The 27,228-nt window shown below is 43.4% G+C and overlaps 1 protein-coding gene across 7 annotated transcripts in view; it reads right to left on the reverse strand.

Moving 5' to 3' along the window:
• Positions 4,883 to 27,228, reverse strand: part of MBNL2 (muscleblind like splicing regulator 2) — a 107,118-nt gene continuing 84,772 nt past the window's right edge. For 3 of the 7 annotated variants that reach the window (XM_021416460.1, XM_021416409.1, XM_021416435.1), the window contains 4 exons: positions 26,929 to 27,082; positions 23,799 to 23,834; positions 22,312 to 22,406; positions 4,883 to 7,852 (listed from right to left, as the gene is read on the reverse strand). In XM_021416460.1, the coding sequence (XP_021272135.1) occupies positions 7,838 to 7,852; positions 22,312 to 22,406; positions 23,799 to 23,834; positions 26,929 to 27,082 (300 nt within the window). In that variant the 3' untranslated portion in view covers positions 4,883 to 7,837. The remainder of the gene's footprint in view (positions 7,853 to 22,311; positions 22,407 to 23,798; positions 23,835 to 26,928; positions 27,083 to 27,228) is intronic. The other 4 variants (XM_021416451.1, XM_021416425.1, XM_021416444.1 and 1 more) reach the window with 2 other exon arrangements.

Genomic DNA, 27,228 nt, shown 5'->3' on the forward strand with positions numbered 1-27,228 from the left:
AACTTGAAGGCTGGTCTTGTGTCACAGAGGATCATCTGCATTTGGGCTAAAATTACAGCAAAGGGAGAGGAAACAGACGAATAAGAAAGAACACAGGCTCCGAAAAGACAGGTCCTTTCAAGAAAATGGTTCATTTCACCAAGGAGGGGCAAAATGGCTCTTAGAGTGATCGTCTGATGCAGACAGATGTGAGAGGCGAATAAGAGAACCACAGCATTGTGCTTGGTTTTCTGTTCAAGTGTCCCTGCTGGGTTCTTGTTGTATGATGTCCCCTCGCTGCCCTGCCGCTTCCGCTTTTCATTGGGTTTTCACAATACCTGATAGCTCTCGTCAAAACCTACCCCATGGGGAGCATTCACCGTGAAACACTGGCAAATTTATCTCACCCAGTAGTTGCAACACTTTTCAAAGTGGGCTTATTTACAGCCAGCCTGGAAGGAAGCCTTCGCCATCTCCTCCTTGGTCTCAAAACATTGCATGGAGCAGCCAGGGCACTGCCAGCGAAAATGTCCTCTCCAGGAATGTCCTGGCGTCTCTACCTTCAATGCAAAGCGAATCCCTAATTAAGCAATGCTTTAAATACTCAGACCCTTGTGGCTTCCTGCTTTAGTGACAAGAACGAAGAGTGTCTGGTCAGTCTAACTGGAAATAGCTCCCACATGGGTTTTTTTTTTTACAGCAAGGGGGTTGGAACCAGATGATCTTTAAGTTCCCTTCCAACCCAAGCTATTTTGTCATTCTTATGATTCGTAAGCTTGCAGGAAACATCTCTGTGTGGCATAAGATGCTTTAGGAACCCCACAACCTCAGACAGAAGTGAAGGAGCAGAAGCTGGCAGGCAGCATGGGGTTCCCATGGTGCACATATGCTCAGAAGAGAAGCTGAGGTGAAAGTCAGAGCAAGGAGGATCCTGCTGCCGGGGATAGGTGGGGAGGTTCACAGCACCGTGAGCCCCAGAACTGCCTGGCAGGGGTCACCCGGGCACCTCTGCTGGCTCCAGCCTCCCCTTCTCTCTCCATTTGCTTACACAGGCAGTCTGAGACTGAATGCAGAAAGCCTCACTTTTGTGCAGAAAAAATCTGCTTCTGTTATTACTCTAGTTCATCTTCCACCTGACTTTAGTGGGCCAGTACAGAGAGAAAGATGGCTAGAAGAAGACTATTGCCACTGTTGAGGCAATCCGTATAAATACTGTATTACATCTGGAAAACAGAGCGGTTGCAAGTGAGAAAGTGCAGAGTTAGCTGACAATTTGATGTAACTAATTCGGTTGCATTTGCCCTATAGGCTCTCTGTATGTTGCAAATTATTTTTGGATTGTGCTTCATACAGAGGAATACTTGAATTACCTTGCTGCAGAGCCCATTCTATGAGGGATAAGATGAATTGATCTAGAAGACAAATGGGCGCATCTGAAATATGCATTTAAAGAGGACCAAAGCAAACTGGAAATACATTAAGTAGCCTGACCTTTGAAAGCTCCAAAGGGTGTGCAAGCCATCTAACCCCCAAGTGGACTGGGGAGAAAAACACCAACCAGAAGTTCCCATATGTAGAACTAGATCAGATGGAGTACGGTACAGTGGATCCACTCAAACCATTTAGAATAAAACAATGTATTTGCATACAGGAATGGTCCATCGTATTACAATTGCATTCACACTAAGGTGTATGGATAAAACCACACTGGCATTGATACGATAACAATGATGGAATAAAGCCCACGTGAAGATTATGCCTGATACTACATGTCAGGGGAGTACAGCAATTCTAAATCCCTCCCTATAACCTGATAAGAGATACCAACATCTCAAAGTCACCAAACCTGTAAAATCTGTGTTGGCAATTCATATGGCTTTCTCAAGAATGCTATGGGCAGTCAGGTGACATGAGAAGCATTTCTAGGCACCACGGTAGGTAAATACAAGCTTACATATGCAAAGATACTCGGCGATGCCGAGTACCTAAGGCCTCCGCAGGGGCTGCCAGACTTGAGACATCCATCCAGATCTGTGCTCCTTCAGAGCAGCAGCTCCAGGCCAAGTGTCTGGGATGACACAGCAGCTCCAGGTAAAAAGCGGAATCCCTCCTAGCAGCTTTCCAAGTGTGGGAGGCTTGCTGGCTCGCAGTCCCGAGTAGCGCTGTCAGTCACCGACTTCAGCATCTCTGAATGTGCTCCACTGGCATTCAGTGTGGAGGCCTTAAGCATAAAACAGGGACCTGAAAGCATCTCCCCCATCTAAAACCCCGTGAAACGAGAGGCACTCACGGCAAATGTAACCACAGCACTCCGCGTGGTCCAGCTCAGTCAGCACAGGGGCCTGGGGGACGGTCCTACAGTGCGAACCACTGCGCTGCCCAACCTCACCACCACCCCCAACACCTCCACCCTGAGCACAGCCGTGACACCGGCAATGCAGCCAAGGAGGACACTCACCAAAACTTGTTTTCCTCAGGAGCAGTATCCAAATGCAGCTCTTTGAAGATGAGAGGAGCGGGCTGTCCTTCCTGTAGTCATCTTCCCACATCATAAAGCCACGTGTATTATCAGGAACTGTGGTGGAAACGATGCGACTGCAGCACTGCACCGATTGTACGAGCAGTTTGCACCATTATCCTATTTCTAAGGTATTTTCCCCTCTTGTAGCAGAAAGTGTTTTCATAAAACAACGTGTAATTTATTTCCTGCAGTTTCCGAGAGTTCTCTAATTACTGAACTGGACGAATGAGAACTTAGCAGACATTTGTATAATGTATTCGTTCACAGACAATCTAACTATATAATCTGTACCTATCACAATCTGCTTGAATACATGACATACCAGAAACAGTGACTGCTTTGATGCAGCAGCTGAGATGGTATTTCCCTCCCCCCACCTCCCACAACAGCAACAGAACCACTGTGGTCCCTCTGAAAAGCCTTCAGAACTGTCAATTATATGACATTAAAAAGGGAGGTTACTTGAAAAGTAGGGCTTGGTAAGGGCTTGGCTAGAGACATGATTGCAGGCATAGGGAGCATGGTATGCATGTGATCAGATGCCAAGGAAGGTTTTCAGCAGTTCCAGTCAAGGTGTATTTTTGGGTCCCGTGAACTCATGCAATGAATGCCTCCAGCAGGGGATCCAGTACAGAGTATATCCACAGTGCCTAACTGCCATGTCCAAAAGTCCCTTCTTCACCAGCCACTGTTTGGAAGGGCTGGGTTGTTGCTAAGCCTCTGCTGGAGCGAAACGGCTCTTTCTGAAACCAACCCCAGCTGCTGTTTTGGTAACTTGCTCAGCAGACACTCCCAAAATGCAGCACAGACACGGCTGAAACAGTTTTGGCTTCCTCCACTGAATACAAACATGCAAAGCCATCCCAGCAGGTACTGACCCCTCAGATGTCACACATCCTTTTGTTTCGCGCCATTAATTTCAGTGGGCCTGCGATAAACAGGCCTCAGATTGCTTCAGACCTCTGAACCGCAGAACAAACGGAACCACACTGAAGCAAGAACCATGCCTTACAGCCACGGCTGTGCTGTGTGAGGCCAGAGGAGACGGACGCAGCGAACGTGGAGCTGGCCAGGCTGACGTGAACCAATGTGATGTCCCCAGGGCAAGGGACTGCTCCCCGGGGGGATGCAGCACTTGGCACCAAAGTGGTGGCACCAGCCTAAGTGTGAGGGCACGTGTAGCCTGCAGCCAGCTGCCCTGTGGAGAATGCCAAAGGTCTACAAAGTCTCCTCTCTGGAAATATCTTCTTTTGGAAACCCTGAAATGATCTCTGCACACGGAGATGTACAAAGATCACTGGCTTGGTGGGCTCCCAAAAGCTCATCTCCCAGAAGAGCTTCTCCATTGTTATGCAGGAAACAAAGACATTTTTAGACAAGAAAATCAACGCATCCTGGCCCTGACAACTAGCCAGAAGGTCACTGCAGGCTGAGGTTTAACTCAAGAGTAAACAGAGAGGGTTGCACCTCCTCAATCTTTAGGTGAACTTGAATCATTTGCTGCTCCTGCTTCACAGTGCCCTTGGAGCCCTCTAATTCTGCAGCCCTCTCTCTGCAAGGCAGCCCCATGTCTTTCCTCCATCCCACATGCTCGTTCTCAGCAGGCTTCTGGCTCCACGCGCTCGTGATGCATCCAAACTGACTGGTTGACCTGGTGGTTTTCCACATCACTTGTGACCTTGGACTCCTTTCAAACCAGCCCCATGCTGATGCAATGTGTACAACCTTATGACACAAATTCTTCTTGATTCCGCATGTTCCTAAGGGAGCAGAAATTGTTATTTCTTTTAAGTGCTTAAAGAACGGATCAGAGGAGATGGCATGAGGAAACCGTGGAGCTGCAAAGCAGCGGCTTTAATCCCTCCTCTGCCACTGAGCTTGCTTTGTGATCTCTGCGCTTGGGCAATGCTGCTCTCCCAGAGGAACTACGAGATGATGGGGACGAGTTGACGGCATAAAGCTCAGTGAGACGCGGGCAAGGCAGGAGGACGGAGCATGACAAACCCCACAGTAGTTACCCATCTGCAGCCCCCCCAGAGAGCGCCCGCAGGTGGAAGGGCCACAGAATGATTTCTGGGCGTTAAATCCATGCAGCCCGGTGTCCTCAGCACAGGGACATGGTGCCACTGCCCAAAGCTCTGCCCTGTGCAGGATGTGGGCAGCAGGCAGGGACGCTCCTATGGCAGGCAGCGGGCGTGTGGTGTTCAGCATGACTAAGACCACGTGTGTCTGGAAGCAGGGGACCACAGGTAACAATTTGTTACTTGAATATGCAATTAATAAATGTGGTAAGCTCTTTAAAGACAACCATATTGGACCATATTTGCTGCCCCTGCCCCCTCTTCTCAGTCACCTCTCAATAAAGGAAGGGTCCGACTCAGCTTTCACTTTAAAATGCTTCTTTTTATTTCAGTGGTTGTACATTGGGTGAATGAATCGAACGTCACAACAGAAATAGAATGGCTATTTAACAGACCACTAGTAGTTATACGCCGGAATCGAGCGGATGGAGGGGCTTCTCAAACTGTGACCGAGGTGTCGGTGCGAGCGCTGTCAGTTACACTGTATGAGAGAGGCAAACAAAAAGGTATTTTGGTGAGGAGCTGCGCGGCTCCAAGGAAATTACGCTGAGACATCTCAAGTAGCTCGAAACTACGCCTCAGCCGCAGTGTTCACTGCCTCTGTGCTGGCCCATCTCATGGCTCCTTTAGGGGGTTTTATTTGCGTGTTTTTTGTTGGTTTTTTTTTTTTTTTAATTAAACAAAGCATTTAAAATTTAATCATCTTTGTTAGACTTTTTTTTTTTTTTTAAATATAAACAAAGTTTTGGCAAATAATATTTATACAGAAAAATAGTTTTAGATCTTCCCAAATTTTGAAATAGTCTATAAAATTACTTTATAAATAAATAAAATGCAGAATCTGTTGTACACGTATTTGCACATCTCTGTAATTGCCTCCTTACCGTTAGCATAGGTTTGCACTTGTACAGTTTTTAGGAATATTACAAAGTCGTCAAGTCGGAAAGTGGATCTCTTATTAAAAATACATTTTCTCTTTTTGTCTGTCAGTTTATCTGGATGAAAGACCTGATGTATCTGAAGCTTCGTCATCCCATGGGCAAAAAATAGTCGTATTGGATTACTTGTAGAAAACATAGAATAACAGTTATTTCGAAACATAAAAAGTTCACACAAAACAATGTCTTGAAGAGTTATCTACATAAAATATTTAAACAACATGGATAATTTACCATTTAGTATTATACAATACGCTACCCAAATGCCTAAATTAACTATTATAAAAAAATAAAAACAACTTTGACAGATATAGGCAAGTTGCAGTGTCAACTACCTAGTTATAATGACTGAGAAAGTCTACAAATATTAGTGTTTTAATAGTATATAATGGTGATACCTTAACTGCTAAAGTAACAAGTTAAGATACGTTATTTTTCCACAAATTAAAACTAACGCGACGTTACAAGCACTATGTTAATTTTACAGTCGAATTGTGACCCTTTTTTTTTTTACTGTCAGATGATCAAATCTCCAGCTTTATATATAAATAGATAGTAATTAGACATTGGACGAACGAGATCGAGCCCGGAAATGGTTTCCTAGACAAACAGTTCCATGGTTAGTGCCTTCAGTCGTTCCGAACAGGCAGTGCTGCCAAAGTTTAAAATAGTTTACAATCAATCTGAAGAGGTTAAGTTAAAATACTGCAATCACTAATAATGTCCACATAGAAAACTTATGCTGCAAACAATTATACATAATATCCACTTATAACAGCTGTCTTGTTTTTCAAACAATAATTTAAAAACTATGTCATTTCTGTGATACATGTGCAACATATAAAATGTGAAAATATGAAATATTTGGTACAATAGTGCTTGAAACAAATCTCAAATCAAACAAATGAAATTTGAATTATACATATATAGTTACCTTGTAAATCAACAAAGTATTTAAAAAAGTAAACAACATTAAAATCTGCTTCATCCATATATATGTATGTATGTATATATAATATGTATATAATTGTATTAAAGATATCTTCATACTTTCGTGACATAAAATATGTTTTTAAAGAAAAACAATTCAAAGAACTATTTTTTCTCCATTCTAATCTGGTTACAATCTTATAACCCAATTAAAAAAAAATGCAAATACAGTAATGATTTATTAAACTGAATCTCATTCTACATTCTTAGTGCTCAGTTAATAACCTAGATTAAAGTCACTTACGAAGTCTCAGTGACTAAACTGAATTTTAATTAAATTAGAGTATCGTACACTTCTCTCCATCTACAGCTTTCTTTTTCTCCTTTCCTTTTGTTAGTTTGGTCTTTTCGTTTGACTTTACGTCGGTCGAAGTTACTTCCTAAGAGCTCGGATCTTTTGGGTAACCCGACCGCGAGTCTGAGAGAGATTCGCTTCTGGTAGGATTGACTGTTGGCATCAGGCTCACTTTCACCAAGTCTGATGTGACAAAATTTAGGCACTTCTGCAAAGTCTCTTTTAAAAACATTATAAATATACTCGTAAAATAATATTTTCAAGACTTTGTTCTTTCGGGGACTGAAAGGGGTATGAAGCTCATACTGTGCAAAATTTCTCACTTTTTTTTTGTTTTTTTTCTCCTATTCTGCTATGACTCAAATGCAACTTCTCCATACAAGTCAAACACCAACTATGTGCATCTGAAGAATTTGTGCTTTACTTTGGGTTTCTGGCTAAAAATTTCAGACTGGCAGGGTGACGTGCAGGACGCCGGGCTCTGTTGCACTTCCTCCCTCTCGGAGTCAGCTTGCTCGGGGAGCAAAACCAGGAGTTTTTTAACCAAGAAGAAAACCCCCAACTGTAGTTTGGGTTAAAACTAAACGTGCAACTGGGATATGTTTTTAGCCAATACCAATTAATTATTGCTGAGCTTGAAAGATTCATGAACAGCGAATCTCCCAAGGCTAACTCAATTGGACCATTTCCATTAGGTATAGTTATGGAGAAAAGACAACGTTTGCAAGAATTAAACTATGTTTAGAAAATCTTCAAAACTAAATGTTACCCTTTATGTCTTGAAACATCACAGCTGGTATCAGGTAGTTAACTATTTTAGGTCGGAGTATAGTAAGCATACCATATTTAATATTCATATATGACATAGCAGCACTAGCTTTTTAGAGTTTGTGATTTGTCCGTAAGAACAAATTCTTTACTTAGCATGCAGTTTGTGGCAATTCTAGAGAGGAGGAGACAGGATAGTATGTACAGTAGCCGTGCTTGGCCATCCGCAGGGAGGCTTCGTGGCACTCCGTCCCGTTCCTGCTGATTACTTCAGGATTATCTGTGGAGAGAAAGGAAAGCGTGATCGCGCGCCGCCGGGTGAGGCCACCGAGTCCCCGAAATGGGCGGCACTGCTCTGACTACAGCCGGCCTCTGCAGGACAGCCTCCCATGCCCTGAATGCTGGCTGGCAGCCTGTGCGTCTCACAGACCTGCTCAGCGCATCCTCCGCTGCGTGAGGACGCGTGGAGGGGACGGTTCAGGTAACAAAATATGAGAGGGAACCTGGGAACCACGCTGGCAGGAGGCCGGCCCCGCAAGGTGCCCCGGCTCTGGGCCTTGCCAGGGGGCTGGGGAAGCCCCAGTGCCCACCTCCTTGTGACAGCCCCGGTCCAAATGGGGAACAGCATGGGGCAGAGGTGGAAGTAGGGCCGCTCACCTCTGCCAAGCCAAAAAAAAGGCATACTGGGCTGGATGTTTGTGACAAGCTAAAGTGGTTTTTTTTTTTTTTTTTTTTTTTTTTTAATGCATTTCTAGCAACTGCTAATTTCCTAACACATTATCTGCAGGTCAGTGAGTTGAAAGCTCCTTCATGCTTCCTCATCCCACAGATTCCAGGGGGATGGTCCTAAAGGCACCCCTGTGTGCCCAGCCAGTCACTAACCTGCTGGCTTGCCTCCAATGGGCCTCAGCCTAAGGGTGAAGCAACCATTCTGCAGATGCAAGCTCCTGTGCCTCCAATACTGCGATGGTATTGGGCAGGATGTGCTTCCAAAACATGAAGGCAATCGACTCAACCAGCACGCAGTGCTGGGAGGTGATCTGGATTTCCATCATCAGCCACGTAAAGGGCTGGCAGTGAATGGGATGTCAAAGGCACGGGGTCTGATGTTTTACCATGCTGCTGCTAATCTGTACCCCAGACCGAAGCACAAGTCAAGGAACTGGAGTGCATCGCTTGCTCTTCCTGTTTAATTTGGCACTCAATGTATTTTTAAGCTGTGTTTGTAGGTAGTCTGCAAGACAGGCATGACAGCACTTTGACCTACTTGTGTAGTACGCAGACAGACCGCTGCTTAATGCAATATTTATTTTAAAAGGGAAAGAAAAAAGGTGCTTTGAAAATGACTTCAGCAACATACTACCTCTGACATACAGAAAAGAAACACGCTCAGCATGCTGTGTGGATGGCACTTGCCCTAGGCACCCCGAGGCCTCGCTGAACATGCCTCGCAACCCTGCACCGCCCTGTTCCCAACGCGCCGAGGAGGGCTTTGCTTTAGGAATGGCACAACATGCCACAAGGACTGCCAGCGAGTGCAGACCCCGTCTAACTTGCTGGCATGCCTGACTGTAATCTCTTATCATCACCGATAACTTGGTGACTCCCACTCCAAAGGGCTGGATGTCTGAATACATCATAGTTACAACAAGGACATATATTTGTAATGACTTCCACTCATTGTGAGTTTGTGGGCTTATCATCTATCTGCTGTTTCCTATTGAAATAACAGAGAAATACCTTTGCTGAAATAATAAAGCCTTGCCTGTGATAATCCCGGTCCATCTACAGCTCTGTGACTTGGCAGTTAGTACAAAGAACGAAGCCGTGCTGAAAATAAGAAGTGGCCGAGATTATCAGCACTGGTATTTTTAGCGTGTTACGACCCAACATGTCAATGTAATTAATAAAGCAGCTTTAGCTATACTGGGTTAGCCATAGTCACGCAAATGTATTTAAGGGATCCTAAAGTCTGGCTTAATGGAACGTAACCTGAAATCTACACAGTTTAAAAATTAGGATTTCAGATACTACGGTTGCCTATCTCCTCTGGCAACTTTTCACGAGGTAGAACTTGCATTTTGCTCTAACTTTTTTCTCCCTGCACCCCTGTTTCAGAAGTACACAAAGAAAAGACAGAGAGATCACTGCCACTCACGGCGAGATGTCCTGAGAGGCCAAACCCAACTGATGCTCCCAGCTCCTCCAAAACGTGGGATGGCTGTGGGCAGCATCAAAGAGCTGGGCCCCCCTCCCTTCACCACTCAGGTGAGCAGCAGGGTCCAGGTGAGGACCTCCGCCATCCCATCCCCATCCTGCCATCTGTCCCCCCTTCTCAGCACTCAGGAAGCAGCGAAGACAATGCGGACGCTTCCCCTTTGTGTGCACGTCCTGTTTACGTGGTGCTGGGTGCAGGGGAGCAGACTGCAGCTGGAGCTCTACCCCCCGCGTTTGACTCCACTGCATCTTCCTCCTCCCAGCTCGTCCCCAGCGCATCTTCCTCGCAAACCCAGTGCTCGTGCAGAGCGTGTAACTAGGGCATGTTGCACCCTGGCTATTCCTAGCACACGTAGGAGTCCTCTGAGGAAAAAACCTCAAGTCTCTCCTCCAGAAGCAGCTTCTTCAGTGCAGAGGCGCAGAACTGCGGAGCTACGTTTCTTTTTTAACCTGAGCCACAAAGTGCAAAATGCATCCCATAGTCTTTAATTATATCTTCACACCCTATTTCTCCCAAGATATCACAACTCCACCACAGTTCTGTACACGTGTAGCAGCTTCTGCAACTGGTTTTTTTCACTGTGTCTGACAGAGGAACACAAAACGGTGAACAGCTTTACATGGAAAATACGCGGTGAACCTCTCCCATTTAAGCTCCAAACAAAGCAATGAGCTCTGATGGAACATGGAAGCTATCTAAGTCTGCATCGCTGCTAATTGCTCCACTGCCTGCATGCTGAACAAGGAGAAACTGTAAAGACTGTAGCGACCAAAGAACACCCCTGCAAACTCTTAACTACAGCCTCCACTCCCCCCATTGCTTATAAAGAGGTCTAACAACCAAAAATCCTGTTGGAAGGATTACATCTCCTCATGTACATGCACATGACTCATCACATGTGCTGTGATACTATTACATTCATTACACTTCCCAACAACTTGATGTAATGTACTGGCACCACAGTAAACGTGAGCATAACAAATGGAAAAATAGGACTACACGAGTGTGAGTTGGCGTGTGCGCATGCACACACTCCTATGTGCAATGCTCTACGGGTCAAGCACGGAGAAGCACTTTCTCATGCTCTGTACGGATAAGACCACATCCGTATCTGCAGGACTGGGGACAGACATGCAGGAAAACAGACTTTCTGCTACTGCAGAAACAGATCTAATACGAACACTGTTTCTAGCAAAAGCACAACGACCTGGCACTTGCAGTCTGGGACAGTAATGCACAGAAGATTTAATAACAGCAAACAGCATTGTTCTTAGCCACAGACATCACTGCCTTCTTACTCGGTACCTGTATGGAGTGCCAGAGACTGCCACTCTCTAGACTAAAATCACTGACGTAGTGCCAGTGTCAGTTACTACACCTCACGAAACTGGTAATACATGGAGGGGATCTAAATTTCTGCAATCGAAGAGTCTGATCGTCCAATTTTTTGTAAAAGCTGGCTTTTTCAGCTCCCAAATGCAGCACACAACTCAGCATTAGCCTGCAGTTCCCTCAGACCCAGCAGAGAAGGCTGTGACTGCTTACTGCCTCAAGACTTACAGGGTAAAATTGGGAACTTCTTTCAGATTAAGATGGAAATACCACATTTGTGAACCTTTTCTGACCTCTAGATTACTCTGTGCACTGTTCTACTTAACGCCATTCACATAATTACCCGAGTTCCCTAGGATCATGACTGGGTACTACCGATTTCATGCCTACAACTCATGAAACTTCTGCGCGTGTGTTTTATTCTGCTTCCGGTTCCAGATTTATTATGCAGTGATGAATACAGAAAATGTACCATGCTCCATGAATTCAGTGCGCATGAACTCTTGTTCAACTCAGAGATCTGTCACGGTGGATATGCTGGAAAATATGACTTTGCGTCTGGCTCGGAGACGTTTCTCTTTAAGAAGTTTTCAAATTAATTCTCCAAATTACACTTTGTGAGTGTTACTGCTTTCTCAGGTGGGATGAAGATCAGACTTGACCTCCACATTGCAAAGCATTTATCCCTCCAAAAACGAACTCATATGCAGTAAACATCTCAGCCTTTCAATTTCAGAGCAGTGTACTAATAGGAGTTCTTTGTAGACATCTCAGATGGTTTCAGACACGCAAGCCGCAGCCGGTCACCCTGTTTTACATCTTACTGTTCTACCTCAGGCAACTTGTCTTACCATGAGACAAATTATAAACTCATGATGCTTTTTTCCCTCCACCCAGCATCAGAGTCTGTGGCATGCAGTTCACACTGAGGTACTTAACTCGTAGCCGTCTGCGTCAGGGCAGATGACTCCTACCACAGTGACATTTTCCATTTTCATGTTTTTCACACCAGGAGCGGGATGGTCAGATGCAAGGAGGGTATACATTAAAACCGACAGATATTTCCAGGCAGCCTGCTCATATCAGGCTGTCTCATAACTTCTCCCACTCTCTAAAAATAAAACCAACACCAAGTATTTCTTCCCTTTGACATGAAACCCAGGACTATTTATATTTCCCAGTGCCTTTGGGAAATGCCTTCATCTCTTTACGTTTCATTTTCTCTTAGAATGCTCTTTTGTGGCATGTGCCTTGTTCTTTGTCTTCACAATGAATCAGCCTCTTTTTTTCTCAATCAAAAATGGAAAAGGATGAGTTTCAGACAATGTCTGAGAATATTCAGACATTTACTGAGAGGAGTCACCATTATATCAGTTATATTTGGTCACAGATAATTTGTACGTAGCCTTGCAGATTGATTTCTTTTACCTCCTATTTCTCTCTGGTCAATCAATGCCCCACTGCAGGACTCCCACCAGTGCTGCCCCAAGGTGTGGGACCAGACCCTGTCCTCAACCACTTGCATGAAAACCAGCCTGCCTGCTCCAAACACTGGCTGGAGAGGTGCTTGGGTGCACTCTGCGTCTCCCCCACCTTAGTTATTGCCCTGTCCCCCGCCAGCTCTGCTGATTGCTTCATCACTGTTCATAAACACACTGAGCCCCACTTTGTGTCACTGGCTGCTTCCCTTTGCAGCTCCTGCTCTCGTGATGGCCAGAAGCCCTGCTTTCCTTTCCAGCATATTACTATTTAATGTCAGCTCACTTTGTTTTCCTAACTGTGCGCCTCTCTTTAATTCAGGGGTGAAGAGGATTTTATCTTATTGCTTCTTCATTTATCCAATGCATTCCCAGTACGTTTGTCTGCTTTGCCCATCAATGAGGTGACTTCTGCTTTGCATGTAAATGTGAGGTCAGCAGGCCACAGGTGATTTCCTTGGTTGTCTTCCCATAGAGTCACTAACACAGGGTTCATCATATGTTTCCCGAGGAGCTGAGGTCCTATTTATTTGTTTGTTTTTTTTCTCACAGTCCATCCTCTGACATGATAATTTTGGTGCCCCGGTCCGTCTTTTTCTTCCTTAAATCTGAGTGTCCCCACTTGTGTCTGCCCCAGTCCCACTCAGCTTCATGGGCCATTGATGGCTGAGGTAAAATGCCTGCCCCATTACTTTGATTATTTGCACTTTTGGGGTCTGCTAACAAGTCTATGTATTCTACCTAGTGGGATGTTTACCAGCCAACGTAAACAAAACTGCACATTGTCACAGCCAGAATGAAACACGTAGCCATGTACCCATGCAAGCTAATTTGGTCCAGTTTCCTTTGGCAAGATACAGCAATTTTCAGTGTGAAGCAAAAGGGTCAGATACAGGGACAAACACAGGCTTTGTTCTCCAGTAAGGAAAACATGCTATGAGTTTCTCAAATACGCTTACTTTAGTATGTTTAGTTCCCTTTATAAACGGTAGTGGTCTCTTATAAATAGTAAAGATCAAGTTCTCATTAAATCAAGATTACAGCTCTTGGCTCTTTAATTTCTGATTTATGCAGTTTGGGCAGAAAACCTAAACTCTCTTACACTATTAATTCCTAATGGGCTTTTGGAAATACGGATTTCATCCATGTGGATGAATCTACCAGCATATTTTCCTTCTGTTAGGTATGAATGAGCTCTTGGTCATCAGGGTACTACTTCAGGGTATGACAAAGCCAACAAAGACCTTGTCTGAATTTAGCTCTTCATGATGATCTAAAGAAAGATCAAGGCCACAGGAGGATCCCAAAGGGCTCAAGGGTTCCATACCATCACTCTTCTTATTTAATACTCCAACAGTCCCAAAAACAATGGTGCTGCCAACCCCATGGCATGCTTATGAGCTTCAATAGGTATTTGCTCAAATAATACTTGATAATATTTAAGAACAACTTAATACGTATTTACTCACTTGAGTGAAACAGGACTAGTTGATTTTAAAATGAAAGTAATCTGCTTTTATTTATTCTTCTGTAAAGTAATAAATAATGCAGTACTTGAAATTGATTGCAACATACTTTCATATATTCTATTAAAATATATTTCAACTAATCATGCAGGCAACAGGCAGACTACAGAGAAATGAGAAAATTACTGCTGTAGTATTTTAGGAGCCCTCATACAGTGACTGTTTTGAATGGCCACTGAAAGTTACCTTTCAGCAGATCTGAGCTACTGCAACCATCTGTGTTTTCACTTCCTATTTTTAGGTCATTTTCCTTCTCTTCTTGAACTTTAGAAACAGCCATAACGGGCTTACACAGAGGAACTGAGAGCACAAAGGAATGAAAGGGCAAGCCAAGCTGTGCACTCCCTATGAAAGTGCCCATACTCCTCTTGGAGGAGAGCTTCTTCAAACCTGTGTTTCCACAGTTGCCTTCAGCCAGTACTTTTTTATTTTACATTTTTACAAAACCTACATTCTGTTTTCCTCCTACACTTCAGTTGAGCCCATACTCAAGATGAGTCCACATTCAAGATGAGCCTTCCACTACAAGGCAAACACAGATCCATGCTGCACTGCTACATCCATAACTTCTCTTGAACACAGAAACGCACCAGATTCACATTTTCCTCACCAAGGTTACTCATCAGACACCACAGTTCTTATAATAGGACAGATCTCAGTTACTGAACTCTGTTAGTTTTATAAAACTTGCTACACTTATTACTTTTCTAAGGAAAACTTACTGCTCCTCACTACTGCCTACTCACTAATTCCTTGCTTTGAATCTTATCTGAATACTTTCATACCTCCCTGCCCATGGCAGGGGGTTGGAACTCGATGAACCTTAGAGGTCCCTTCCAACTCAAACCATTCCATGGTTTTATATAAACATACCTACATAATCTTGTGTGGCATTGCACATAATATTATGCTGAAAGTGAAAGCTGTCAAAGTTAACAAACCTCTGCCTCAAGCTGGAAGACACGGCAGCTACAACAAATAAATAAATAACATCAATCAGTATTTCCACTGCAGTTCTGTGGGCAGCTTCCTGCATGCTCAGGGCCAAAGAATGGCATTTCTGGTGGGCAAAATGCTCATCCAATAAATCACAGACTAAGATAAAAACATGATTTTAGTTCATTTCAAGGGCAAATATCTGAAGCAGCTATAGATGTACAGATACAATTATTTCAAAGAGCAGAATCCCAAGCAAATACATCTGGAGCTCTGCACAGTGCTGTCTAGTTAAAATTTTATGATGGAAAAAACCAGGCTGATATGAGCTGTGTGTACACGCTAAGAACAAGGAGACTAACTCATTTTTTTCCCCAAATGCCTACAAAATCACTTGACCTCAGGAAAAAATTCCTACATTTAAATAATAAATAGATGCCCCAAGAGACTTTTACTCAACTTGTCGAAGTACCATTTGTTGAATAATTGAACGAAAGAGCATAAAGGAAAGCTATCATATCAAACAACTCCATTATATTAACTGTGATGCTATGAAAGTTAAGATAGTCTGTAACAGGGAAGGGAAATATGTCTTGGTATTTGCTACATAAAAGAAATACGTTTGCCTTTACTAAGCGCTCAGGTTATGTGATACTGCCATCTAGCAGGCAACCAGGGGAAGTCAGGTTTAGTTTTCAGTCCCTGCAGGAGTAGGGGACGGGAGTAGGAATTACTGAAAAAAAAAACCAAACGATATCTGAAGAGACCATAAAATGTTATTAAAACAAAAGCTTAGTTAAAGTTTGCATAAGATTTAAAATAGAGTCCCTTCAAATTCCCCAAAGTAAACTTCGGTGCTCGCTTCTTCGCTGCCTTACAGTTCAAGAAAACAAAGTTTTGCCACCCATTTTGTAATGCCAACTGTTTCAAGGCAATTCAAAAGATCTCTTCTTGACACTGCTTGACATCTGATGTGGGCTTTGAGTCTGAAAACTGTTAATTCTCAAAGCCATGGCTACTTACATGGAACCCAGTGTCTTCTGACTTTATTACTGGTTTGAGCTGAGGCTTTTGATTCTTAGGTATCTAGCAAGAAATAGGCAGCAAACAGTTTCAATCTGCCTTTCATATCGTGACAGGCTGTTGCTATTCCAAGTATCTTCCCCGGAGGGTAGTCTTCAAAATCAAGGGTAGTTTAGAATAAAACAAACCTCCCAGCAAACAGAGAACTCCACTTTTTGCTGTTGCACAGAAAGGAAAGAAATGGAAATTTTTCATCTTTCCCCTCAAACATATCAGCAGTGAGGACTCTCCAGACTCCACCAACCCAGCCACGCTAATCGTTGGCCTTCACCAGTGTGATTTCAGCAGCTGCTTGGGGCATTGCCCAGTGAAAATTGGAATACTTGGAGCAGCACTTTGAGGCATGCAACCACCGTCAGACTTTCTGGAGGTTCACTCCTCCAGCCCAGCATGGGCACTCAGTGCCCTTTAACACGCACTCTGAGGCCAGGTGAGATGCTCCTCCAGCATCCCAGCTTACTGATACCTCTGCCTGGGCTCACCAGTGTTGCTCTGCCCAGGGCTCTCTCTGCTAATGTGACTGTGAAAATAACCTGCTCTTCTGCCTCCTTTTTGGACTTTTTCATGTCCTCATGACCCATTCTGCTGTTTGAACAGAATTTTACATAGAAATATTTAACTTGGGACTTTCTGGAATTTTTAGACCAAAATTTTAAGTCAAAAAAGGCAAAAATTGTTTAGATACTACTACTTCACAGCAGAAGTGCCATCCTACTTGTTCCCCCATTTCCTTAGAAACTGCAAGTAAAGCTTTTCAAATCATTAACAACAGTTCTGCGTAGGCTCTTATTTGTAATGTTGTATACTGGCATTAAAGACATAAATAACATTGGTTTTCCTTTCCCACCTTCCTTCTCATAAGGTTGTTTTTAACAGTCCAAAAAAGACCATTTCCAGACTTCCAGTTCACTTTCTCAGCATATAGTTCCTCTTCTGGAACATGTCCAGAGAAGGGTATCAGAGCTGAGAAGAGTCTGGAGCACAAGTCTTACAGGGAGCAGCTGAGAGAGCTGGCGTTGTTCAGTCTGGAGAAGAGGAGGCTCAGGGGGGACCTTACTGCTCTCTAAAACAACCTGAAGGGAGGTCGTGGTGAGGTGAGGAGTCGGCCTCTTCTCCCAGGTAACAGCTATAGGATGAGAGGGAATGGCCTCAAGTTGCATCACAGGGTGTTCGGGCTGGATATTAGGAAAAATTTATCCTCAGAAAGAGTGCTCAGGCGCTGGAATGGGCTGCTCAGGGAGGTGGTGGAACCACCGTATCTGGAGGTGCTCAAGAAATGTGTAGGTGAGACACAGAGGGCAATGGTCAGCGGGCACAGTGCTGACAGGTTGACGGTTGGACTAGATGAACTTAGTGGTCTTCTCCAACCTCAATGATTCTGTGATTCTATGATTCTCTTTTTTAATTGTTCAATATGTTTCCACAAGGAGCAAATGGAGACAGCAAAAGCCTTTTCATTCCTCAGCAGCACTGAGGACAGCCATCTGCCTCACCAGATTTCTTGAGGTGAAAGGCGTAGCCTGGAGAGGACACTCTTTTTAGGGACACAGTGCTCTATTTGCAAGAGGGAGGAAATGCAGAGGAAGAAATTCACTTGCTTGGGGCTCAGTAGGTGCCACAAGATGTTTCAGTCTAATGGCAATCTGCCTTTTGGGCAGCCCCACACCTTTCCTGGCCAAGAGAGGTGTTTTCATGCTGCACTTCCCTGCTCCCCACACTCGAGGGAGCTGCCACGCATGGCTTCTCAAATCCCTGCCTGCCAAGAATTTGACACATTTGTATTTTATGCAATGTTAATGACTTCGTGAATTCCGAAGCAAGTATTTTAATTGTTCTCTTGTTTGTGGTACTGCAATGCAACACATTATTTTTATTTTCACTTCTTTGTATTTTTACAGATTTTCACAAAACTGAAGGCTAACAAATTATTTCATAATTAATATCTGCATAATTACCACCTCATGTAGTGTGAACACTGATACATAATTTAAAACAGCTGTGCTAGATAATCACGAGCCTTAGCATGAGAGAGACTGTTGATCTGATAATTCTTTTCAGACACAGCCAGGAAGTAGTTCTTTTTTCTACTAGATCCACCTTTTAATTTCTCTTCCTTGGCTGAAGGTCACATAACCTGCAGAATAATGTTGTGTTAGCATCTCTAGTAGATGCTATCTCTAGCATCTAGTATTTTTTGTTATACTTCTTTTATACGGTCAGTCTTTGGCCCACCTGCAATCGTATAGAAAATAAAGGCATGTACTATTCTGTAATGAAATGACATGAACAAGACTATCTTCTTTAAAGCAATCTGGAATTTGTTAATCACTCTGTGGTAACAAACAATTAAGGAAGCACACAGTAAGCTTGAAGACACATTAAAGCACATGAACACTGGTGTTAAAACTCTCACGGCAGTCAACGGTGTGGTACAATCTCATCAGGAGGTCAGTGGAGCCTGGAGTTCCCCTAACGGGACTGGCTGCCACAGGCTCACCAGGCTTCACTACTGCTTTGGCTCACGTCTCCTCCATCATTCAACACTGTAATTCAGTACCAGAATTCAGAATAACACTTCTCTTATGCAATGGCAGGGCAGACTGTCCTCTTTGATATCTTACAAATAGCTCTGAACGAAACTGAGCAGGGAACAACTGATCTGCTTACTCAGGTACTACCTGGTGCACTGACCAGTCCACTGTTTGAATGTGAATAAAAATTACAAGTTTTGTTAAAGATATCTGAAGTATGTATTTACTCACAATTATACTCTGCTAATGCTTTAAATAAGATGTTAACTTATGTCTGCCCACTCGCATGCACTAGAGGGAGCTGGTTCCCAGCCCTCCATTCATACTGCCTGATAGGTCTCCCAGTTACTCCACGCTTCCTGGGACTCAGTTGGTTCCAACCTGCAAGATGATGTTCACACCTCAAAACACTAAGTTCATTAAGCCAGAAGCCAGGATAAGCAGCTGCAGCTTCCAGCACCATTCCGGTGTGCATGGCTTGGAGCAGCTGTGAATGGGGTAAGGGGAAAAGGAGAAGGAGTTATTTACAAAGGGCTCCTCTCTTCTCTTTAATTTATGTAATCAGGAGAAGCAAGAGACTCCTAATCTTCCACATGTCCTTAGTTGGGTACCCCTGAATGTATGCACTAAGGCATCGTTTTTTAACCCAACGTAGTCATTCCTTTGGGCCTCACCTGCACTCATGCTGAGCACAAAACACGGAGAGCTGCTGGCTGAGTGTGAATGACTATGAATGGGTCAATACAGGCATGTTTTACAGCATGTTATTAATGCTATTTTCAGAGAAGAAATACATATAGAAGGAATAAAGACACATCTCATCTTCTTTCAAAGTACAGGTAGCACATGCTAAATAATTGTCTGGACCCTACAGAACTGTTAGGTTTTTTCAGCCATTAGCTGAGACTCCTTGGCTTTTGGGATGTTGATGTCCCCTCCCACTGGTGCTTCTAGGACCCTGAAGGAAGTACAGCTATCTTTCGCCCAGGCTCAAATATTAAGCCAAAAGATATTGAGCCAAACGATTAAGCACTGCTATGACTTTCCTTTCATGCCCGGCATTGTGAGGAGAAGCTGTAGGAGTAGAAACAGGACAATCTGAAGGCTGCAGGATGATTAAAAAAAAATACAGTAGATACACTGGAAAGAAGAAACTGTTTCTCACAGAAAAGCAAACAGTCTGTGGTTTGGCACAGTTCAGAAAAGGAAAATTTACCTAGATGGGAATAAAGATATCCTTTTCTGAATAAACACAGGTGAGGATAAATCCACACAAAGGGGCACAAACAAAGGACATGATGACCATGAGCTAAGTCTTAACAGGTGAACTCAAGTTAATGACCTGCTGCTTCTGTGTTTCTTGGGCTAGAGAAATACTAAGGGTTAAGACCACAGTGTCACCACAGGGCCTTTCCCAGCGTAGCTTGGTCTCCAACTCCAGGAGGTTATAAATAAGCAGCAAAGTTGGAGATTTGCCTCTTGTAAGGATACCTACTTCTACTTTACCTACTTTTAAATGCAATTCTTTTTCAAAGTAGCTTTTAAAGCGACTGAAAGCCAGCAGAAAGAGGCAGAACCCTACAGGGAAAATCATGTTGCCCCAACACAGACTTACAGAAAAGCAGATGAACTGGATGCTGAGCTGCCAAGTGGCTGAAGTCAAACAAGTGGAAACCCATCCCCGTGTTAAACCACCCTTTAATTTCAACATGGAATTAAGTATACACACACTGAGACATGTAACCAAGTAAGTACAAACAGACACTTTTACAACTACTGTAAATTCAAAATGCTCTAATCCTCCAGCGCAAATAAAACCTGCACTGGGAACAGAAGGGCTCTGCCTGCTGTCCTCCTAGATGAGAAAATGCATTAAGACATACCTCTGTCTCCCCACTGTTTCTAGTTACTCATGTGAAATATGTCCTGTTAAAAAAACCCTGCCTGTTCACCAGTCCTTTAGTGGGTGCGTTCCCTGAATGCCTTCCACAGCACTGTGTGGAGAGGGTCCCAGCTGAGCCGCTCCCCCAAACAGTCCCATTTTCTCATTTTCCATTCCCAAACCCCTCTGACACCACTTTGGGATCCCAGAACAGCCCTGAGTACCACCAGGCCACTCTCTGGAAGACATTTTCTTCTGTGCTCACTGCCAGGAACCTACCATCCCACAGGCCCTTCGGCCTAGCCAGCCAGCACCCGCCTGCTGCACTACCACAGCTGAAATACCGAAAGGAAGGACAGTTAAATGCAGCACCTGCCTGGTACACCTCCCTCCTTGTACACACCGTGTGTTTCCTCATTAAAACAAGCCAGCCCTCAGAAAGGAGAGCACAAAACGACAACTCTCTTTTGATGAAAACGCCTATAGGTGCAAAAGCACCACAATGCCGGCAAACATACCTTTCAAAAACTGAAGAGGACTGGGCTGTGTTTCTTTAAGAAAGTGGGGTGTATTTCAGAGGTAGTATATTTTCCCTAGATTTTTATGAACAAACTCTCAGAGCAAACTCTGTTTTTCCATGGGACACTTAAAACTGTTTCGTGACTTTGAAAAATGTAGAATATATCAGTGTGCTGGTATAGCATCATGAAGCAGAAGATTTTCACTCATTTTCTCATAACTCACTGGCAGGGGGAGGGGATTGCTCGGCCTGCAGCCTGGCCAAGGAGCAACAGTGGGAGATGTGACTGGGTCCTGGCCCTTTCCTTGCTTCTGAGGAGCAAACCTGCTTCGTGCTTGCTTTGCAGTTTGACCTCTTCAGACCTGAGGGAAAACGGGGCATCCCAGTGCTCTCGTGGAACTCACAAGGTAAGAAAAAAGCCAGGGCTGAGCCTCCAAAGATAGAATGGAGGAATCAACACAGCTCATGGGGAGCTGTGATAGATATGGCTTCCCTACACACCAGTCCTAACGGAGGAGGGGGGAGACCCTAGCAGAATGAGAACTGCCATTAACATAACAAACCGCAGCAGAAAGGTAGAAAGGCTCATCTTGCCTACTCTGTTTCTGTCAATAATCCTGGGGAACTGCATTATCAACGTGCTTCCTTAGGGAAACATTATTTCCAGGTTGAAGATGCTCTTTCAAACATAAAGCAGACACAGTCATAAACACCTCGAGGGCTGTTTTGATCACTCGCATTTACAGAAAACATTCCGTTTTGTTTCTCTCCATTTTATTTTCAGCTGCCTTCTCCCGCTTGTTATTTCGGACAGCTTCCATGCTTACAGATTAGTGACTTCCACACACCGCATGGAGAAGGTTACATTAACCTGTGATGTCTTCCTTTCCAATTTAGGAGTTAATAACAGACTAATAACAGACTATCGTAAGCAGTCCAGTACTATGGTGGTTCTAATTCCAGCTGGGTTAATTACACAATAATTAGGTACAAACATCGCAACACAAAACACAGCTACATCATTATTTGCAACAAATGCTAACTCTAAATAAGTGCAACCTGTCCCACAAACACTTGCTATAAACGACTTAAAAATAAAATTTGATGGGGTAAACACAGAAAAAAAAAAATTCTCCGGGAGAATTTTTTTTGTTAAAAAATAAAAATAAATAAAATCTCAGCACTCATTTAGAGTTCGGGATCTTGTGAAAGAAAGCTTTAAAAGGAGCAAACCTGATTTGCTGTGGCTGTTGCGGCGAAGGGAACACTTGTTGCAGGAGTTGTTGCTGCAGAGACAGTGGCGGCCGTAGCGTTGTGCATCATGGGTACTTTCAGGAGGGGAACCATGGAAGCAATGAACAGGAGGGTGCAGCATTATGGTAAGAGAAGTGGTATTTTTGGCATGGTGAATATCAAGAGCGGCAAGCCATCGTCATGGGTTAAACCAGCAGATGGCATGCAATCACAGTGCAAAGCGAGAAAGCGTGGCGGAGAAATAAAAAAAAAAAGGGAAAATAGCTTATTACAAGTACAATTAAAGGAAGGTTGTCAACACGATCGGCGATTCCCAGAAAAAAGAGCAAGGACCACTGAAAATGCGGGTGTTATCTCTAAGAATAGCTCTCTACCAAAACAACCCGTTACCTGAGAATTGTTACACATTTTTTTTTCCCCACTATTGCTACTAAGCACTCCAAAATAGAAGTCGACTGAAAAAAACCTACAGCGTTTTGACCTGGGAAGGAAAATCGTAACTGTTTATCTTAATTTTTAAACAGAATTAAAAACAAGTTATTATCATGCATCTTCATTTTGAAGTAAGCCAGATACTCGTCGTCTTCCTATGTAATCCAATTTGTGTGTTTTTCTTTCTACTAGCACTGCATGACTGCTAGACTTTATCAGAGTTAAACTGCCATCTGCTTTGAGGCAAAAATCGGAAGAAGGATGATAACCATTCTCCTGATTTAAATACTACTTTGTTTGGTCTAAAAAAGCAAGATCCATTTTGTGAAAGTTGCTGCTTGTGCTCATTTTAAGAATGATTTTTAATCAGCACCCTCACGAGAGAGTACTAACCTCACCTTTTAAAAGCTCGATATTTTAACCACTTATCTGAGTAGCCTCCCCCGCCCCCGAAAAATCAGTGGGATGGGGCTACAGAATAGGAGAAACATTACTTTCCCATCTTAGAGTCTGCTACACTGGACTTTAATTTTGCTTCAAAATGTTCATTCCAGGATGTAAATATATTTAAAGAAGGAGTGAGAATTACATCACGGATTTCAATCAAACTTTTGTGGATCAAAGTACGCATTTCTGGGAAACGCTGATAAAACTTTCTAACACACAGCAAAAAGGAGAAATAGGCACACCACTATGAAACTTTAAAACACTGATGAAACTTGCTGGCTTTTCCAGTATTTTATGATTTTATAGTACTAGACAATATAAATATAAAGGGAAAGAAAACTTTGAAAACTGAAAAGCAGACTGGAATTCATGATCTTATGCTTTTGCAGCGTAGTTGTTATAGCAGGTGATATCACGTCTGAACTGCAGCTTTCATCTACAAATCTAAATACTGCACAAAGTCAACCAGAAGGACAAGTGAGCCTTTAGTTCTAGTCATTGCCTAAATCTCACCTACAATTTTTGAAACAAGTGAATATACATCATATACAGTACAAAAGAGATCAATAAAGAAATTTGGAACCTACCAATACTGGTAGCGGGTGTCATGCACAAAACTGACCCTGCGTGTCATGCAATGATAGGTGAAAAAAGTGGATAAAGGGAAGAAACAGGTTAGCTGTTTAGAGTTAACATTCAAAGTGAGATTCAAGCATAACCACAGATACGTTAGTTAAATGAAAGTTTAAGGTCATTCATAGTTTTGCTTTAACGCTAAAAATGTGATTAGGTCCATATTAAATTCCTACCTGAGCGTATGACTTTTGACGTGTTTCTGCGCACATAATTCTGCAGCAGCAGTTTTTTGCCTACAGAAACATCTTTGATTAAATATCCCATTATTTTGCAATTTTGGAGCTCACTGCGTAATTCGGACAGCTTAACGCTGCGCAGATTAGCATTCACCAAAAAAGCTGAAGTGGAAGTACCTGATATTGCTCCGCAGGGGCTTTGTCACATTGATGCTTAATGTTAACCTATGCACTTTCAATGCAAGGCATGAAGCAGGGAGGTGTTTCTGACCAACAAAAATACTAGTGGGACAACTCCCACTCTAAACGCCTAGAAGTGCGCAACCTTGGCAGCAAAAAAGCTGCTGGCTCTTGGTGCTGAATGGCTTTAGCCTTTCTGAGAAGACCAAAACGAAAAAAAGAACAATGTGCTTTCAACACAGAGCATAAAGCAAGCTGGCGAAGGTGAGGAGGCAAGGAGCATGGTACCGCACACACACACATATTTGATACTAAGTCAAATATGCTTCCTTTATTCCTGCTTACAGCTGTCCCAGCAGCAGCGTAACTATGAATGACCTTACGGAAGAACAACCCCTGGAAAATACACACAGTTCCTCGGCTAGCGGCCATAAAAATGCTAACGAACAGCGATGAGAGGAGAGAAAAGATCTGTTGTTCTTGAGATCATTCACCAAACAAGAAGGAGAGGTGACGAAGCAATCAAACTGATGGAAAACACTTGAAGTGCAAAAATCTGGAAATGAGCCATGCTAAGTGAAGCCCCACACTTGTCATTAGGGGAGCAAGTGGTTAAGAAAGCAGAGAGGTTATATAAAACAATTAAGTTTTATATATATTCCAGCAGCAAAACTTGTCTTAAAATTTAACTTTTATAACACACGCACAAACACACGCACACACACAGGGAACACATTTCAAAATTATACCAGTTCAGAAAAATATCACATCATCATTTTAAATCCCATAGATAATGTCATGCATTGCTCCTCCGGGCTGGGTGACATGACAGGCCTCACACCTACCGGATCCAACCTTCTCTGGGACTTTCCAGGAAACATGGGACTATCAGAGGAACCATCTTTGACAAAACTCAGGTTACATCCACTCATATCGAGCGGGTTCTCCCTTTCTAGCCTTCTTCTGTATCCCATTCATCTCTCTAACATCCTTTTTAGGTGCCAATGGCATTCACAAGAGCAGGAGGTTCGGCACCTTGAGAAAGGTCTTCCACCATGGGCATTCACCTGTGTTATCCCCCTCTCTCTTCATTTTTGTGCACTTGCTTTGGACTTGCCAACAATCTGGCTTTTAGGACTTAGTTCTGAGAGACACCCTCTCTATCATCTGGAATTTGTAAGATAAAACTGTAACGATAACCATCACTTGGAAAGAGGGATGGACAATAAATGGCACAAAGAATGAACAACTTCAAGAAGTGTGAGCACTCCAAAAGTCTGGAAAATTCCAAATGCTATTTCACTGAAAAAGGTTTAAACTACTCTATTTTCCAGAGTTAATTTAAAGTCTATGGCAGTTGCTTACAGCAGTGATAAGCCCTGGAAGGGAGTGCTTAAGAGAAGGAATAATGCAAATCATAGTTCAAATTGTTAGGGTTATGATGCACAATAAATTTGTACGGAGATTTCCATACATTGGTAAGCACAGGGCGGTCTTCCATTCACATCCATATAGGCAGTCTCACCGTTTTTTTCATACACTCCCATAAATGTTGGTGTGTTTTCTGCCACAGATATTCTAGTGCAAGAATGTACTAAAAATACAGCATTCTATAACTTGCTATTATCAACATAGGGGCAGGCTCCAAGGTTGTTACTCAGGCCTTATAGCAAAATCACATGAAGTCAATGCCATCTGTGTTTATTTTCATCTTTAAAGACATATGGGGATGCTGATAGATCGGGCAATCCTTGCATGTTGTGTCTCATCCCCCGTTATAACCAGCATTATTTCTATAAACTAAAATAACATAGCTGAAATGTCAAGCGTGTTTGCAAACAAGTAATTTTAAAGGATTCTGCATGTTCATGCTTGATAATGTTCTGATACCAGAACATGCCACTTGTCAGTCACAGACCAAAACACTTCACTCCTTAGAGGGGAAGTTCACCTGCAGAAAGTTTGGAGTGAGAGTGACCGATGTAATTTGAAGGATCCTGGTGTTACTGTCTGTGCAAATACTGTGTGCTCCTTCTTTCATGGTGTTAGAAAGGAGCCCCAACACCAGCACTGCGGCGCAGCTTGAGCTGTAGTAGCCCTCTGGATGACGGGATCTCCCAAACCTCTGTGCAGACACACAGAGCGCATCCTCTCACCTTTGGCTCACCTGATGGCTCAGCCCCAGCTCCGAGCTGCAAATGCTAGGAAAAGCACTGGTTGTGCGCCAAAAGGAAAGCCACAAAAACAAATCTGATGCCTCTAAGCCCCTTTAGTGCCACGGTGGGGAGCAATTTGCTTTGGGGATGCTTCCGAGCAGAAGGCTTGAGTTGGTGCACTGCTGCAGAGCAGCAACAGAGAGGCCATGAAGGGACACCCAAGGCACCTCCAAAGCCATACGCTTTTCCCAGACTTTTCCTAGCAGTGTTTCCCCTTCTCATTCCCTAGGAAAGCTCTAGCAGGTGAAGTCAAAATACAGCCAATTCAATGTAGGAAAAAAGGGCAAACTGTGGGTGATAATGGAGGCTATGAAGATGACAAGCGCTCTAATGGCGTGTTGAAATTTCAGCCTGACCCCTCACACTTTGCAGGAGGAATTAAATCAGCATGGAAGTATCCGTGCAGGCCTCATCTCAAGCAGGGCAGGGAGCGTAACCCTTCAGTGAGCACAACTGCTTGATGCAGAGGCTACCTAGTGCAAGGTGGGTTCGGTGCGGGTGCAACATACCTGTCGGGATGAACGCTGCATGTTGCTGCAACTGAGCATTGGCAAGAGCCTGTTGATAGTGCAAGACACTGGGATTGAAAACGGCACTGGCACCATTGCTTTTTTCAAGTGCTTGTCTCTTTGGTAAAGGGTGAAGAACACCAGGAGGAAAGGCCTGTGAATAAGAAAGTTAGTTAAAACGGAGCAATTTTTAAGGCGTTGTCTGCTACACATACAAAAAATACAGAAATTTATTATTTTTAAAGCGGCTAAAGATGCCTCGCCATGCATATTAACTCAAAGCACAGCAATGTAAAATGA

The sequence above is a fragment of the Numida meleagris genome, chromosome 1 (assembly GCF_002078875.1).
Source record: "Numida meleagris isolate 19003 breed g44 Domestic line chromosome 1, NumMel1.0, whole genome shotgun sequence".
Taxonomy (NCBI): Eukaryota; Metazoa; Chordata; class Aves; order Galliformes; family Numididae; genus Numida; species Numida meleagris.